General features: G+C 44.9%; 1 protein-coding gene across 2 annotated transcripts in view; it reads right to left on the reverse strand.

Annotated features, from left to right (window-relative positions):
- EPS8L3 (EPS8 signaling adaptor L3) overlaps positions 1-18,883 on the reverse strand; it is a 187,965-nt gene that overhangs the window by 96,050 nt on the left and 73,032 nt on the right. For both annotated transcript variants that reach the window (XM_073666830.1, XM_073666829.1), the window contains exons 2-3: positions 5,313-5,357; positions 2,690-2,766 (exon numbers count right to left, since the gene is read on the reverse strand). In XM_073666830.1, coding sequence (XP_073522931.1) covers positions 2,690-2,766; positions 5,313-5,341 — 106 coding nt within the window. In that variant the 5' untranslated portion in view covers positions 5,342-5,357. The remainder of the gene's footprint in view (positions 1-2,689; positions 2,767-5,312; positions 5,358-18,883) is intronic.

Below are 18,883 nucleotides of genomic sequence, written 5' to 3' on the forward strand. Positions count from 1 at the left end.
GACTTACTAAAGCACTTTTTTTGGTTTTGTAACCTCATTGAGCTTTGAACTTCATAGCCAGGTGTATGCAATCATGAGAAAAGCTACTTAAAGTGGCCACTTGCAAGTTGTTCTCCTGTTTGAATCTCCTCTGAAGAGTGGCATCATGGGCTCCTCAAAATCTTTCAAATGATCTGAAAACAAAGATTATTCAACATAGTTGTTCAGGGGAAGGATACAAAAAGCTGTCTCAGAGATTTAACCTGTCAGTTTCCACTGTGAGGAACATAGTAAGGAAATGGAAGAACACAGGGACAGTTCTTGCTAAGGCCAGAAGTGGCAGGCCAAGAAAAACATCAGAAAGGTAGAGAAGAAGAATGGTGAGATCAGTCAAGGACAATCCTCAGACCACCTCCAGAGAGCTGCAGCATCAACTTGCTGCAGATGGTGTCACTGTGCATCGGTCAACTATACAACGCACTTTGCACAAGGAGAAGCTGTATGGGAGAGTGATGCGAAAGAAGCCGCTTCTGCAAGCACGCCACAAACAGAGTCGGCTGAGGTATGCAAAAGCACATTTGGAGAAGCCAATTTCTTTTTGGAAGAAGGTCCTGTGGACTGATGAAACCAAGATTGAGTTGTTTGGTCATACAAAAAGGCGTTATGCATGGCGGCAAAAAAACACAGCATTCCAAGAAAAACACTTGCTACCCACAGTAAAATTTGGTGGAGGTTCCATCATGCTTTGGGGCTGTGTGGCCAATGCCGGCACTGGGAATCTTGTTAAAGTTGAGGGATGCATGGATTCCACTCAGTATCAGCAGATTCTTGACAATAATGTTCAAGAATCAGTGATAAAGTTGAAGTTATGCAGGGGATGGATCTTTCAGCAAGACAATGATCCAAAACACCACTCCAAATCTACTCAGGCATTCATGCAGAGGAACAATTACAATGTTCTGGAATGGCCATCCCAGTCCCCAGACCTGAATAGCATTGAACATCTGTGGGATCATTTGAAGAGGGCTGTCCATGCTCGGCGACCGTCAAACTTTACTGAACTGGAATTGTTTTGTAAAGAGGAATGGTCAAAAATACCTTCATCCAGGATCCAGGAACTCATTAAAAGCTACAGGAAGCGCCTAGAGGCTGTTATTTTTGCAAAAGGAGGATCTGCTAAATATTAATGTCACTTTTCTGGTGAGGTGCCCATACTTTTGCACCTGTCAAATTTTGTTTGAATGCAGATTGCACATTTTCTGTTAGTACAATAAACCTCATTTCAAGGCAGAAACATTACTGTGTCCAACAGTTATTACATATATCAAACTGAAATAGCTGTTGCAAAAACAAAAATTTTTATAAAACATTAAGCTTAAGATTAATAGGGGTGCCCAAACTTTTTCATATAACTGTATATATACTTGGATGGGTCCAGGATGTGGGACATATATACCAGGAAGGAGCACAAGATAGGGGACATTACTACATAATGGGGGAGGGAGTGCAACTCGTATGTCCTTACAGGATTTAGAACGCTACAAGGGCCCATACATCTTACCAACATGCAGAGTGGGGGGGGGCAGTTCCACATTGTGGTTCGGGGCCCATCGGACTCTACGTTACTGTTTACATCTCAGTGTTGTCCCGTACAATTAGGAATGTCTGAGCGATTATTATTTTGGAAGAGTTTCATAATTAAAGAGGACAGATCACCAAGTAAAAAGTGACCAGTTTTTTCTCTTATTTTATTTCTGCTGCTCCTCTGAGTATTCAGTTTTTTTTTTCATTTTAAATCTGCCATATGATTCCAGAGATATGGGTCTATTTATTTAGTGCTAATTGCTATGGTCTTTACCAATTGGGTGTGGCTCACAGAATTCTATAGGGTGTGTCTGTATTATTACCCTGTAAGCCACGCCCCCTTATAAAGACCATAAAAATTAGCGCTACATAAAAAGGCCCATATCTCTGCAACCGTATGGTAGATTTAAAAAGACAAAAAAAATTGTATACTAAGGGGAGTAGCAGTAGTAATGTAAAAAACTGGCCATTTTTAACCTGGGGACCGATTCTCTTTAACAAGCAAAGTTTTTAATTTTTTTTACAGGCATTTGTATTTTGACCCACTATGCATTGTGCAAAAAAGATCCATATCTCAGGCCACATAGTTCTGTGTGGGATGCAATGAATTGGACCACATTTTCTCTAACTGCACCAAAAAAGTACTTCTACAAAAAAAACTTGTTGGGATGTATGGCATCTGATGGAGCTTGCTGCAATTTGGTTTTTATACAGTGTCTCTATATACTGCCATACTATGTGTATATTAGAGCTTATAATAAGTCCTTCCACACTGTACCGGCCAGTTCATGTCTGTACTGTTGTATTTGGATTACAAGACAAACTAGATTCCTGGCAAATCATTAAATCATTCCTACTATGAGATTAAAGCTTTTAGTTTATTTTTATGATTTTCAAGAGCACTTTTAGGGCACGGGTGCACAGCAGAGAACTACAATGCAAGTTGCAAGTTCTAGGGAGCTGTAACACTACTGTGAGCAGAAGTCTTTATAATCATCAAGTTTACTACTTTTCCTATCTGGTGCTTAGCACCATCTGCTCTGTTGCATCAGAGTATCCCATTAGAATAGTGAGCTTGATGAATTAAGATTTCATAGCTTGGAATAAAAAGAATAAGTGTACTTACCGTAAATAGATTTTGCACTTGGTCTGCTACCAATATTAATAGGTTGAGTGGATTCTGCATGTTGTGCCAGCACACCACTAATACAGGACAGAGATGGCATATATTGTGACACCATGTAGTGTTATAAAACATTTACACTTTATCCAGTTTTAAAGGATTTGCTCTCTTTGCTCCATATTGTGACATACAGAATTGAAGGATATGAAGACTACAGGTGGTAATTATTGCTGAAATATCCTTCTTAATAAGCAAAAAAATCTTTTTTGCTAAGTTCCAAAAGTTTTTAAAGGGAACCTGTCAGCTGAATAGATGGCCTTGCCCACAGCCGGCTTCTCCCACAACACTCTAGTTGATTGACAAGTCACTTCCTTTCCTTTTGTGCACATTGGGAGAGAACTGTCAATCAACTGGAGCAGGGCTGGGAGAAGTCAGCCATTGGATAGTCTTGTCTTCTCCTAGTTTATGGTCCTCGGTTGGATCTTCAAACTATATATATGCTACGGTGTTTCAGAGAAAAATGTACCTGGTTGCAATTTTACAGCCAGGCTCTGATTTATGCTGCTGAATCAGCTGACAGATTTCCTTTAAGACGACTCTCTTCTAAATTCCTTAATATAATAATGGGAATGTTTAGCTTATGCTATTGTCTCATGGATTCCTAAAATGTTGCCATGTGTCACGATTACACCTAGCAGTGTGTTTGGACTCAGTGAATGACTGTTCTGCAGTCCAGTCTAGGGCAGAGGCGTGCTGAGCTGTCAGTAAGGTGATAGACAACTCAGCCGTCCAATTGGAAGCTGGGGTGTGCTGAACTGTCAGTGTCTTGAGTGACAGTTTAGCTGTTAAATCAGGACCAGGGTGTGCCGGGGGTTCCTCCATGTGTCTCCTGTTTGAAGTAATTCCCTGGCTATTTAGCTGTCTCTCTGCCTTAGATTTCTGTCAATCCTTGCTCAAGTAGTGTGTATTTGCTCTGTGCTCCTAGTCTTGACCTTGGATTTGCCTTGACCTTGTCTGCTGCTTGACCTTGTCTGCTGCTTGACCTTGGATTTGCCTTGACCATCCGTTTGCATAGCTCTTTTGTCAGGATTCGCTACTTTGGAATTCTGACCTCAGACTGTTACCTGACTATGCCTTTGACTCAACCCTCTGTCTATCATGTACCCTCCGGGCTTTAAACCTCGGACCGCTAATTACCCAGCCTTATGGCTTATCTGTGAGTAGTGACACGCCATATTTGGGTACAATCCCATGTAACATTGATGCAATGCTTATTTACATCCATTACAAATATTATATTAGTAAATTGTATACTTATTATAACAACATCAGCTGCCATTTAGAGAAGCCTGTCTTGTGATACAATATTGCAGACAAAGCTACCATAGCCATGACACTGCTATAGCCATATGACCAGGAGTGGACTGACTGCAGGGTACCAGTAGCGAATTTTGATAGTACGAATATTACAGAGTTTTTTATTTGTCACAGGTTGGCGGAGATTTTCCGCTATGCATGGAAACAAAGAGAAAAAAAAAGTTTTAATATAGGTAAAGTAAACAAACTTCAGAAACTATTCTGGGATCTGAATGTATGTTTCCTAGATATAGCTTTTGGAATGATCAACATTGAAAATCATTAGGATTAACCAGTAAACTGATAGATTCCAGTCCATTAATACAGAAGTTGCCCAATAACAATGGTTTTGTTTGGTGTTGATTGAGGCTATAGGTCTATAAAATACTCTGTTTTGTTATGTAAAAGGAAACCTGTCAGTTTATTCATCTTGTCTGAATCACAGGCAGCATGAATCAGTTGACAGGTTATTTTTAAATAATACGTTTGTTAATCTTAGGGCCTGATTCATCAAAGCTTTCACACCATAATTCAAGCTTAAAAGTTTTTAAAAGTTGCAAAGTTTAGATTCAACTCGGAGATGCGCCTACATTTTTTGACTTTTGGCTTTTTCACGCCAGTTTCTCCCAGCTTCGCACGTGATGGGTGTGCGGCAGGAGCATGACACCACAGCTTGTCTAATTCTGAGCTGCATGCTACTTGTCAGATGCTCCAGATTCATGAAGGTATGCACCTCTTCGTGAATAAATATGACAGACTCCAGCATGCCCACTCATCAAGACCTGCGTGAATAACTCCAGTCTTGATGAATCAGGCCCTTAGTCTGTTACATTGTGTCTGTTCTTAACAGTAGTCACATTGCTCTACTTTTCCCCCCACATGACAAATACAATTAGTGTCCCATAAATCCAACTGCCAAAGGCTAAGTTCATACAAGTGTAAAAAATAATCACCATATTTTCACCCAGAAAAAAACAGATAGTTTTTCAAAAACTGTCATCTGAGCAGCTAAAATTGAATAATAGTGTTCTGAGTACTGTCAGTTTTGTCCATGGACTGCACAGTGATCGAAAATAGGATCACGTGAACATAGCCTTATAATGAGGTCTGTCAGGGTCTACCTTGATGTTTATAGTTTGCAAAGAAAAATAGTGCTTCATACATGTATTCCTTTATTATATTCATTATGCAGTTGCTAAATAACAAATAAAGATTAATTAATTGTCAGAATTATCTGTAATTATTGAATGTTTGTACACAAAGTACTTACTCTATTGCATTCAGGAAATCCTGATCCATATTTGGTGCTTATACCCTAAAAAGAATGAAAATGCATATTTAATAGATTGCATCTTTTTATGTAAATTGGTAGTAGGCATAATCAAAGACATAAGCAAATAAATAATGTAAAAGAGTATATATGGTAGTGTGCAAAAGTTTTAGGCAGGTATGGAAAAATGCTGCAAAGTAAGGATGTTTTTAAAAACAGAAGTGTTAATAGTTTTCTTTTATCAATTAACAAAATGCAAAGTGAAAGAACTAAAGTGAAATGTAAATCAGATCAATATTTGGTGTGACCATCGTTTGCCTTCAAAACAGCATCAATTCCTCTAGTTACACTTGCTCACAGTTTTTGAAGGAACTCAACAGGGAGGTTGTTCCAAACATCTTGAAGAACTAACCCCAAGATATTCTGTGGATATAGCTTTGTGCAAATCTCAATGATCACTCATTGATATTGAAATCGGGGCTCTGTGGGGGCCATATAATTACTTCTATGGCTTCTTGTTCTTCTTTATACTGAAGATAGTTCTTAATGATATTGTCCTGATATTTGGGGTCATTGTCCTGCTGTGGAATAAATTTTGAGTTAATCAGATAGATTTGGAGTTAGATTTCTATTTTGTTCATTCAATACTAAAATTCAAGAAGCCTTTCTCGATAAATATAATAATACAGGTTATGGGTATTAGATTTTGTGATGGGCGTTGATCAGGGAACTAGTCTGATGGCTATATTTCCCTAATATCGCGCTATTAACCCCTTTACCCCCGAAGGTTGTTTGCACTTTAATGACCAGGCCAATTTTTACAATTCTGACCACTGTCCCTTTATGAGGTAATAACTCTGGAACGCTTCAACGGATCCCGCTGATTCTGAGATTGTATTTTCGAGACATATTGTACTTCATGATAGTGGTAAAATTTCTTCAATATGACTTGCGTTTTACTGGGAAAATTTTGCAATTTTCAAAATTTGAATTTTCATGCCCTTAAATCAGAGAGATATGTCACACAAAATAGTTAATAAATAATATTTCTCACATGTCTACTGTTATGATCTGCTACAAGCACTAAGGAAAGACAGGAGATCTGTCCCTACAATAGAACTAAGCTGGATCCCTACGATGTAACGGGGAACCTGATCCTGCGATCAGACCCGCTAAAGTCCTCGGCTAGTCTGAACAAAGACCTATAGATGTGAGGAAGGGATCCCTACAAGAACTAGGGACTGGGAGAGAGATGGACACCTCCTAGCAGAAATTGTAGCAGAAATAAGACAGACAAACAACATAGAACATAGAGGTCCAAAGACCTAGCAAAACTGACTGAGAAAGGTAACAGAGCACCAAGCTAGCTCAAGAGTAGAAATTACAATGAAGTTCAGCAAGGCCAGGAGGGCGGAGCAGGATTAAATAGGCAAAAAAGGTCATGTGACCAGCAAACTAGAAGAAACCTAACAGGAGAGTTCTAACAGTACCCCCTCTTCTAAGAGGATCCTCCGGATCCCCTAGGCCCGGGCTTATCAGGAAACCTCCTGTGAAACGCTCTGACAAGTCTGGAAGCAGAAACATCATCCGCCCTCACCCATGAGTCATCCTCGGGTCCGAAACCCTTCCAAGCGATGAGATACTGCAAACTCCCTCTATACCGTCTAGAATTTAGGATGCGGGAAATTTCATATTCTTCATCCTCCACCACCGGAGGAACAGTGGCAGAGGCGTCACCATCCGACACATCAGCTCTTTTCAACAGAGAAACATGAAACACCGGATTAATCTTCCAGGAGGTAGGAACCTCCAACCTAACAGCAGATTGGTTAACTATCTGAAGCACCTTAAAGGGCCCTACAAACTTGGGACCCAATTTTTTAGAAGGAAATCTCAATCGCAGATTCTTAGAGGACAACCAAACCATGTCACCAATAGCAAACAAAACCTCTTGCCATTTCCTATTAAAGTACCTCTTAGATTTTTTGTTAGCCTCCTGAAGATTACCACGCACATCCGTCCAAACTCTTTCCAAATCACCGGAAAAACTCTCCTCCTCAGGCACAGCCGATACCAATTTGGAGAATGACCCAAAAGACGGATGTCTCCCAGAACAACAAAAAAAAGGCGAACACCCAGCAGAAGAGGATGTATGGTTGTTAAGAGCAAATTCAGCAAGTGGCAGAAACTCAGACCACCCCTCTTGATTGTCTGCCACAAAACAACGCAAGAACTGCTCAACATCCTGGTTCTTTCTTTCTGTCTGGCCATTAGACTCAGGATGATATCCGAATGAAAACGACAAATGAACTCCCAACCTGTCACAAAAAGCATGCCAAAAATGAGCCACGAACTGAGGTCCCCTATCAGAAACAATGTCAGTAGGAACGCCATGTAGTCTGACAACTTCCTTGACAAAGGCCTTAGTGAATGACTTAGCGCAGGGCAGTTTGATGAAGGGAACCAAGTGACACATCTTGCTAAAACGGTCCACGACCACCCAGATGACCGTGAAACCCTCAGAGGGGGGAAGGTCAGTAATAAAGTACATAGCCAGATGTGTCCAAGGTGCACTAGGAACCTCCAGAGGGCAAAGCAACCCCGCAGCAGGAGCATGCGAAGACTTAGATCTAGCACACACAGTACATTGACGAACCCACTTAATGACTTCCTTCTGCCATCCAGGCCACCAAAAACTGTGACCCACAAGTCTCCTGGTCTCAGAAATTCCTGGATGACCTGCCAACTGAGACTCATGACACTCAACAAACAAATCTCTCCTAAAGTTCCTAGGCACAAACAACCTCCCATGGGGAGTGTTAGATGGGGCATTCTCCTGCGCTTTAAGAATCTCATCCTCCAAAACGGAGTGAAAAGCAGCAATCACAACACCTTCTTGTAAAATGCTCTCCTCCTCCTCAGCACCGACCATGGGAGAAAAGCTGCGAGACAAAGCATCAGCTTTAACATTCTTGGTACCCGGGATGTAAGTAACAGAAAAATTAAACCGCGAGAAAAAAAGTGCCCACCTAGCCTGACGGGCATTCAAGCGCTTGGCAGCATCAAGATAGATCAGATTTTTATGATCAGTGAAAACCTGAATGGGAAATTCAGCACCTTCCAAGAGATGACGCCAGTGTTCAAATGCGAGTTTAATAGCCAGCAATTCCCAATTACCAATATCGTAATTAAGTTCAGTCTCAGAAATTTTTTTTGAAAAAAAGGCACAGGGATGTACTCCATCCTTGTTTTCCTGAGACAACACCGCACCGACCCCCACAGAAGAAGCATCAGCCTCAACCAAAAACGGCTTAGTCACATCAGGCTGCATAAGGATGGGAGCAGAGGTGAACCTCTCCTTTAGAAACACAAAAGCTTCAATTGCCTCAGAAGTCCACTGAAACGCATTAGCACCTTTCCTGGTGAGATCGGTCAGTGGTTTGACAATAATAGAAATTTTTTTTATGAATTTTCTGTAATAATTGGCGAAACCCAAAAACCTCTGTATCGATTTCAAACCAATAGGCCTAGGCCATTCCTGCACAGCTTGAACTTTAACCGGATCCATCTCAAAGCCCTCGCTGGAGATAATGTAGCCCAAAAAACTAATTCTCTGAACAGCGAACTCACATTTCTCCAGCTTAGCAAAAAGCGAATTGTCAATCAATAACTGCAATACCTCACGTACGCTCCGCCAATGAGACTCCAGATCCGGCGAATAAATCAAAATGTCATCCAAATACACAGCCACATTTTTGCCGATCAAAGGTCTAAGGATGTCATCAATAAGATTCTGAAAAAATGCTGGAGCATTGGTAAGACCAAAAGGCATAACCAGATTCTCAAAATGACCCACAGGAGTGTTAAAAGCAGTCTTCCATTCATCACCCTCCTTCATGCGCAACAAATTGTATGCCCCCCGGAGATCAATTTTAGAGAACCAATTGGCCCCCACTAACTGGTTAAACAAATCAGGAATCAATGGCAGTGGGTAAGGATTGCGTACAGTAATTTTATTAATCTCATGAAAGTCCAGACAAGGACGTAAACCGCCGTCCTTTTTTCTTACAAAAAAAAATCCAACAGCCACAGGAGACTTGGAAGGCCTAATGTGACCGGCGGCCAAGCTTGTCTGTATGTATTCCTCCAAAGCCTTTCTCTCAGGAATAGTAAGATTAAATAAATGACTTTTAGGAAGAGTCGCTCCAGGGACAAATTCAATGGTACAATCATAGTCTCTATGGGGAGGCAAAATTTGCGATTCCTTCTCAGAAAAACTTTCCAAAAATCCGGAACAGGTACAGGTAATTCCCCTTTATCCACAGCAGCAATGCACCCGTTACAACACTTGTCATAACACTTAGGGCTCCAGGACTTAATTTCATTGATAGACCAATCCAGTACAGGATTGTGCAATTTTAACCAGGGTAACCCCAACACTACTGGAGAAGGCAAATTATTTAATACTGCCAAATCCAAATTCTCTTGGTGAATACCATTAATAGTGAGGGGAAATTCACAGACCTTGTGAGTAACACTCTTTAAGGGAGAGCCATCGACAAAGGTTTGGGTTTTAATTTAAGTTTTTCCAAGAATCCCTGATCAATCACATTCAGAGTAGAACCACAATCCACAAATACCCGAAATTCAATTAATTCTTCCTGAGCAGTGTTAGTAGCAGAAAGAAGTACACCCTTAGTATTTAAACAGGCTATACGGGCGTAACTGACCTTTTTTTTTTCTTTGTTCATACGAAGCACACAGTTCTTAATGAAATGGTCAGATCCACCGCAATAAAAGCACAAACCTTCAGAAAATCTGTGGTCTTTTTCCTGAGAGCGGGGTGACATCGCCCCAATCTCCATCGGCTCTCTAGTGTCAGTACAGACCCTCTCAAGACTCGGAGCTGACATGGCAGAGGATTTACTCTCATTAACCCTTGCACGCAGTCTCCTGTCCACCCGTATAGCTAATTGCATTGCCTCCTGCAAGTTTCCAGGTGAAGGATAAGCAATCAGCAGATCCTTAGCCCTCTCACCTAGCCCCGCAAGAAACAAACTTTTCAAAGCTGAATCGTTCCACCCCACCTGAGCAGACCACCGACGGAAGTGAGTACAATAATTTTCCACATTACCTGATCCCTGCCTCAAACGTCTTAATTCAGACTCAGCAGATGAGACACGATCAGGATCATCATACAACAACCCCAAAGCAGAAAAAAAACTATCCACTGATCTAAAGCACGGATCACTAGGTTGGAGAGAAAAGGCCCATCCCTGAGGTTCTTTGCGCAAAAGTGAGATTATGAACCCTATGCGCTGTGATTCATCACCAGAGGATCCGGGTCTTAAACAAAAATACAATAAACAAGCATTTTTAACCCCTTAAGCCCCGAGGGTGGTTTGCACGTTAATGACCAGGCCAATTTTTACAACTCTGACCACTGTCACTTTATGAGGTAATTACTCTGGAACGCTTCAACGGATCCCCCTGTTTCTGAGATTGTTTTTTCGTGACATATTGTACTTCATGATTGTGGTAAAATTTCTTCAATATCACATGCGTTTATTTGTGAAAAAAATGGAAATTTGGTGAAAATTTTGAAAATTTTGCAATTTTCAAAATTTTAATTTTTATGCCCTTAAATCAGAGAGATATGTCACACAAAAGAGTTAATAAATAACATTTCCCACATGTCTACTTTACATCAGCACAATTTTGGAACCAAAAATTTTTTTTGTTAGGGAGCTATAAGGGTTAAAAGTTGACCAGCGATTTCTCATTTTTCCAACAAAATTTACAAAACCATTTTTTTAGGGACCACATCACATTTGAAGTCACTTTGAGAGGTCTTTATGACAGAAAATACCCAAAAGTGACACCATTCTAAAAATTGCACCCCTCAAGGTGCTCAAAACCACATTCAAGAACTTTATTAACCCTTCAGGTGCTTCACAGGAATTTTTTGAATGTGGAAGAAAAAAATGAACATTTAACTTTTTTCACAAAAATGTTACTTTAGACCCAATTTTTTTTATTTTCACAGAGGTAACAAGAAAAAATGGACCCCAAAATTTGTTGTGCAATTTCCCCTGTACATGCAGATACCCAATATGTGGGGAAAAAACACTGTTTGGGCGCACGGCAGGGCTCGGAAGGGAAGGAGCGCCATTTGACTTTTTGATTGTAAAATTTGCTTGAATAATTAGCGGACGCCATGTTGTGTTTGTAGAGCCCCTGTGTGCCCAAACATTGGAGCTCCCCCACAAGTGACCCCATTTTGGAAACTAGAACCCCCAAGGCACCTATCTAGATGCATAGTAAGCACTTGGAACCCCCAGGTGCTTCACAAATTGATTCGTAAAAATGAAAAAGTGAAAAAAAAACCACTTTTTAATTTTTATGAATCAATTTGTGAAGCACCTGGGGGTTCCAAGTGCTCACTATGCATCTAGATAGGTGCCTTGGGGGGTCTAGTTTCCAAAATGGGGTCACTTGTGGGAGAGCTCCAATGTTTGGGCACACAGGGACTCTCCAAATGCAACATGGTATCCGCTAACAAATTGAATGGAAAATCGGCTCAAATTGTTAGCGGACACCAAGTTGCGTTTGGAGAACCCCTGTGTGCCCAAACATTGGAGCTCCCCCACAAGTGACCCCATTTTGGAAACTAGACACACCAAGGCACCTATCTAGATGCATAGTGAGCACTTGGAACCCCCGGGTGCTTCACAAATTGATTCGTAAAAATGAAAAAGTGAAAAAAAACCACTTTTTCATATTTATGAATCAATTTGTGAAGCACCTGGGGGTTCCAAGTGCTCACTATGCATCTAGATAGGTGCCTTGGGGGGTCTAGTTTCCAAAATGGGGTCACTTGTGGGGGAGCTCCAATGTTTGGGCACACAGGGACTCTCCAAATGCAACATGGTATCCGCTAACAAATTGTCGGCTCAAATTGTTAGCGGACATCATGTTGCGTTTGGAGAGCCCCTGTGTGCCCAAACATTGGAGCTCCCCCACAAGTGACCCCATTTTGGAAACTAGACACCCCAAGGCACCTATCTAGATGCATAGTGAGCACTTGGAACCCCCAGGTGCTTCACAAATTGATTCGTAAAAATGAAAAAGTGAAAAAAAAACACTTTTTCATATTTATGAATCAATTTGTGAAACACCTGGGGGTTCCAAGTGCTCACTATGCATCTAGATAGGTGCCTTGGGGGGTCTAGTTTCTAAAATGGGGTCACTTGTGGGGGAGCTCCAATGTTTGGGCACACAGGAACTCTCCAAATGCAGCATGGTATCCGCTAACAAATTGTCGGCTCAAATTGTTAGCGGACATCATGTTGCGTTTGGAGAGCCCCTGTGTGCCCAAACATTGGAGCTCCCCCACAAGTGACCCCATTTTGGAAACTAGACACCCCAAGGCACCTATCTAGATGCATAGTGAGCACTTGGAACCCCCAGGTGTTTCACAAATTGATTCATAATTATGAAAAAGTGGTTTTTTTTCACTTTTTCATTTTTACAAATCAATTTGTGAAGTACCTGGGGGTTCCAAGTGCTCACTATGCATCTAGATAGGTGCCTTGGGGAGTCTAGTTTCCAAAATGGGGTCACTTGTGGGGGAGCTCCAATGTGTGTGCACGCAGTAGCTCTCCAAACGCAACATGGCGTCAGCTAACAATTTGAGCCGATTTTCCATTCAATTTGTTAGCGGACACCATGTCGCGTTTGGAGAGCCCGTGATGTGCCTAAACAGTGGAGCTCCCCCACAAGTGACCCCATTTTGGAAACTATACCCCTCAAGGATTTTATTAAGGTGTATAGTGATGCGCCCCTGAGCCTGTGCTGAGTAGCGTTGCGCACGCGGGAGCTTACCCGTAGCCGGATCTGATAGGGGTAGTAGTCTCGTGGCGGTGACCCGGTCCATGCCCAGGGAGTCAAGCTGAGTGGCAGTATATTAGCAGTAGATGTAGGACGACTACGCCACCCGTTGAATGCAGCTATGGAGCTGCCGCTGCAGGGCAGACCGCTGAGGCCGGTGGAAGGATGGTGCAGCGTGGATGGTATAACCCCCAACGGGAGGGGTATGGCCTCAGGGCAGCCGACGTGGATGATGGGGGTAGTAGGAACCACTCAGAGACGATGCGGTGTAGTTCAGGGTCTTTACTGGTGACAAAGATAGACCCTCCCGGAGTACTGGCTAGTGGTCGGGGCCTGGTCAGTCCTTGAGCAGATGGGATCCCCCTTGGCCAGGCGGAGTTGTAGGCCTCCCCAACTAATTGTACTCTTCTGGCTCCCTTGCTAGAGGCGGGTAAAGGTAGCCCACATCCCTGAGTGTACCGTGTGGTGCTCACCCGTATGGCCGGTGACTCGGGGCCTTCTAGTGGCTTCCGCTCCACGACGGCGGTGCTGGTCCCACGCGTGTGACCGTGCCTTCGGGTTTCTTGGCCAGAGGACCTGAAATCCCCTGCCGGGCGGTTTCTGCTGCTGGGTCTGGGTTAATCCCCACAGCCTCGGACTCCGGGTCCGGTAGTAACTCTTCAATCAGGGCGAGCTCTTCAGCTGCCAGCCCCTGATTCCTTTTAGCACTGCTCCCACAGAGCTCCTGATCTTTCTTTCCTATGCTGCTCCTCTTCTTCTCTCTACTCTTCTCACTAACCCTGCCTCAGCCCCAGCTTTATAGGGGAAGTTCTTCCCCTCCCAGGACTGGGCAGGAGGTGTGGCATGCATAGGATTCCTGGCCAAGAGACCTCCCACCTGCTCTCAGACGTAATATCTCTATTACTGTGGCAACCAGACCCCTGGGGTGTCACATTCCCACCTAGTGAAATTTAGTACTCCGGGACTAAACATATTTTTGTAACATAACAAATTACAAACAGAAACAACGCAATAAAGAAAAACATTAGGATGGTCACGGCGTGTCTGCAACCGGGTGCAGTTTTTCAAGAAAACAAGGGTGTCCATTTCACCAAAAACAGGGAGACGTAACCAGGTAGGGGTCTGTCCTGCCCCGAGTCCTTAACAGTCTTAAGTCCGTCCTGGGTTACGCTCCAACTATATGCACAAAGGATTCCCGGTAAATCCACCAAAGACTCCTACAATTAACTAGAAACACATAATTATACACAAGCAACAATAAACAGGTAAATACAAATAAACAGTCTAAACACTTAGATCCTCCAACGTACGGGTAACTGGCCTCTAGTGGCCCTAGTGGACCTACGGAGCTGACTGACTGGTCCTGAGCTACAGGGTATAGGAGCTGTCAAGGGTAAACTGGGCAGCCGTCTATGGACTCTTTGGCTCACTAGGGGTATGGCAGGCTCACTATAAGCAGAGGGTTGATTTTCCTGGTCTGCTTGTGTGGGGCCTTCTGCCTCCTGGGCCGGCTGTTCTTCCAGTTCTACCTGCGTCTCCGTAGGCACTTGGGATGCTGGTTGGAGGAACGTGAGGACGGGTACCACAACAGCACCATTGACTTGAGTCCAAGACCGAGGGAAGTCTCCGAGCACAGTACTAACCATATCTTCCCTTTCCTCTACGGGTCGAGAGTCCTCTTGTTCCTCTTCAGGGTTCCGTAGCTGTTCGGGACACTTCTTTAGGTGATCCCGGGATACAATGGCTGTGGTTTCCCCTCCGTCTTCACTGATTGTACAGATCTTCGGGTTGTCGTGGCTTGAGGGCAGTACGGTGTACGGGTCCTTCTCCCATTGGTCGTCCAACTTGTGGAGCCGTCTTTTTCTCTTCAAGACCTGCTCTCCGGGCACCAGGGGAACAGCGGGAGCATACTGGTTGTAAGTTTTCTCTTGTCTTTCCCTAGCTTGACAGAGACTACGCTCCACGCTCTCCTGTACTTTCCGGTACTGCTGCTGCCTCTCTGTGTCCCAGTCTGCTTCTGGTGAAGTGTCCTCGGGTGTCAGGACTCCCATCTCCAGATCAACAGGAAGCTTACCAGGTCTTGCCCTCATTAGGTAAGCCGGGGTACAGTTGGTGGAACCTACAGGGATGTGGTTGTATAGGTCCACCAAGTCGGGCAGCTTCTCAGGCCACAGACTGCGTTCCTCCAGGGGCAATGTTTTCAGAAGATCTATCACCACCTGGTTCATTTTCTCACAAAGTCCATTAGTTTGCGGGTGATAGGGTGTTGTTCTAATCTTCCGGCATCCATACAGGGTGCAGAACTCCTGGAAGACCTCCGCTTCAAAGGCGGGCCCCTGGTCCGTCAGCACCTGCTCCGGGTATGCGGACGGCAGAAGTGCTGCTGGAAGGCTCTAGCTGCTGTGTGAGCCGTTAAGTCCTTGACGGGGACGACAACCAAGAACCGGGAGTAGTGATCCACGATGGTTAACGCGTAGACGTAGCCACTTCTGCTTGGGGTCAGCTTTACATGATCCAAGGCTACCAGTTCCAACGGCTGTCTGGTGATGATGGACCGCAGGGGAGTCTTCTGGCTGGCACGGTCCCTCCTTCTTAAGTTGCATGGGCCACAGTCTCTGCACCACCTCTCGATGGTTCCTCTCATGCCTACCCAATGGAACCGCCCGCGCAGCAGAAACTCCAGCTTCTTCCATCCGAAATGCCCAGCTCCGTCGTGGTATGCCTCCATCACCATAGCTGCGTCTCTTCTTGGCACCACTACTTGCCAGATTAGTTCATGCGTCCGGGAGTTAACCATTCTGCGGCACAACTTCCCCTTGTAAAGGAACAGTCGACTCTTCTCAGCCCACAGTTGCTTGGCTTCCTCCGGAGCGTCTGGGTCAAGGCGTGCTTCTGGCCGAGTCAGCATCTCCTTTACCAGACGGACGGCAGGGTCACTGTCTTGCGTCTCCACCCAGTTGTAATGAGGTAAGGGGTTGAACGTAGCGGTTTGCTTACTTCTTACACGGTGGGAATACTGGATAGTCCCATGACGGTGGAACGCGGGGAGCTCAACTTCTTCCAGTTCCTCTGAATCTTCCCCTACGTCCGGTAGGTTTGGCATCCTGGACAGGGCGTCTGCGTTGGTATTGGAGCGTCCTGCCCGGTATTTGATTGTAAACTCATAGTTGGACAAGCGGGCCATCCATCTCTGCTCTAGGGCACCGAGTCTTGCAGTGTCCAGGTGTGTCAACGGGTTGTTATCCGTGTACACGGTGAACCGGGAAGAAGCGAGGTAGTGCTTAAAGCGTTCTGTGACTGCCCACACCACTGCCAGGAACTCTAGCTTAAATGAGCTGTAATTCTCAGGGTATCTTTCGGTGGGTCGCAGTTTTCGGCTGGCGTAAGCAATTACCCGTTCTTTCCCCTGCTGGATCTGGGATAGTACGGCTCCTAGCCCAATGTTACTGGCGTCGGTGTAGAGGATAAAGGGCTGGCTGTAATCCGGGTACGCCAGGATTTCATCCCCCGTGAGGGCCATCTTCAGCTGGCGGAAGGACTCTTCTTCCAGCTTCTCCCATCTGAAGGGTGGCTTCTGGTTCTTGGCCTTCCTGGACTGGCCTATCAGGAGGTCCTGCATAGGAGCTGCCTTTTTGGTGAAACCGGGAATGAACCTTCGGTAGTAGCCTACCAACCCGAGGAACTGCCTCACTTCCTTTACGCTGGAGGGGCTTGGCCATTTCTTAATTGCGGTGATCTTATCAGGTTCGGGAGCCACTCCGTCAGCACTCACCACGTGTCCCAGGTACTGCACCTTTGGCTTCAGGAGGTGACACTTGGAGGGTTTCACCTTTAGGCCGTAACTTGCCAGAGCTTCGAACACTTTCGCCAGGTGCTTCAGGTGGTCCTCGTAGGTCTTGGAGTAGACGATGACATCGTCCAGGTATAACAGGACCGTCTCAAAGTTCCGGTGTCCCAGACAGCACTCCATCAGTCGCTGGAAGGTTCCTGGGGCGTTGCAGAGTCCAAACGGCATGCAGGTAAACTCGCTAAGTCCCATCGGGGTGGTGAATGCGGTCTTCTCCCGGTCCGCCTCTGCTACAGGAACCTGCCAGTACCCGCTAGTGAGATCCAAGGTGGAGAAGAAGTTAGCAGATTTTAAAGCAGCCAAAGACTCCTCTATTCTTGGTAAGGGGTACGCATCTTTGTGTGTGATACGGTTAATTTTCCGGTAATCTACACACATTCTCATGGTGTTGTCTTTCTTTTTGACCAAGACTAGTGGAGCTGCCCAGGGGCTACAGCTATCCCTGATTACCCCAGCCTCCTTCATGTCTCTAAGCATCCCCTTGGCGTGTTGGTAGTGTGCAGGGGGTACGGGTCGATACCTCTCTTTTATGGGAGGATGGTCTCCCGTGGGGATGTGGTGTTCTACCCCCTTGACTCGCCCGAAGTCTAACGGGTGTTTACTAAACACTCTCTCGTACTCTTGAACCACCCGGTAGACTCCCTGTTTCTGGTGGGAGGGAGTGGAGTCAGTACCCAAATGTAGTTGCTGACACCAATCCTCCATTATTTTCGTAGAGCCATTACCTTCCTCCGGGTGAGATGGAGGCAAGGGTTCCACAGACTGTATAGAATTTTGGTTGATAGTATATAATTTGGCTAGCGTAGCATATCGGGGCAGGTATACTTCTCTCTTCCCGATGTTTATTATACGAACGGGCACCCTCCCATGGCGTACATCAACTACTCCCCGTGCTGTCAAAATGGTGGGCCTACTGTCTGAGTAGACTGGTTCTACCATGGCCTGGTAATCTCTACCTCTCAGACCAATAGCTGCCCGGCACCAAATCATCATTTCACTTTTCGGGGGTATGGCAATAGGGAAAGGGTCACACATTCTTACGCTACCAATCTCACCGCCGGAGAGTTCCACTTGTTGCCGTCGCATCAGTGCCCGGATCTCTTTCTGGAGCACTCGCTGCTGGCCGGAGCTGGCGTTCTTGGCAACCTGCTGTAAAATGAAAATCACCTCTGCAAGACAATTTTCAATCACATTAGTTCCTAGAGTTATCTTTGGGTGACTCTCGCGCTTGTCAATGTCCACAATGATCAGTCCCTGTGCTGCCAGTTCAACTCTACCGATTTTAATGGTCATCTCTTTAAATCCGATCTGCGGCACGGGTTGACCATTGCTGGCAATAATACTCAAGTCGTCGTCAGGGTAGCGGGTTATATCCGAGTCATTCCAGTACTGCTTGAAGAGCACGTACGGGATGGTGGTGACCTGTGACCCGGTGTCCAGTAGGGCACTCATAGGAATGCCATCCAGTACCACAGGCAAGACTGGACGTCCTCCCACATATTTGTCACGCCAGCTCGATGGGCCTGGTGATCTTTTTCCTGGGGGTTGGCCCTAGTGTTGAGCCACCCCCGTAGTGTTCGGGTTCGGTTCGGTTCGTCGAACACCGGGATGTTCGAGGAACTGTTCGTCGAACTGTTCGTCGAACACCTTAGAACACCGTCGAACACCGTTAAAACCAATGGCAGGCAAACAAAAACACATAGAAACACATAGAAAACACCTGCAAAGGTGTCCAAAAGCTGACAAACTGCTCAGAAGACACTCTCTTTAAAAAAGCCGGCCGGCAAATTCAGCAGCGGCATACACCGGTACCCGACAATTTAGACAAGAAGGA

Source organism: Phyllobates terribilis, unplaced genomic scaffold, assembly GCF_046119375.1.
Source record: "Phyllobates terribilis strain yellow unplaced genomic scaffold, ASM4611937v1 Scaffold_2__4_contigs__length_985480577, whole genome shotgun sequence".
Taxonomy (NCBI): Eukaryota; Metazoa; Chordata; class Amphibia; order Anura; family Dendrobatidae; genus Phyllobates; species Phyllobates terribilis.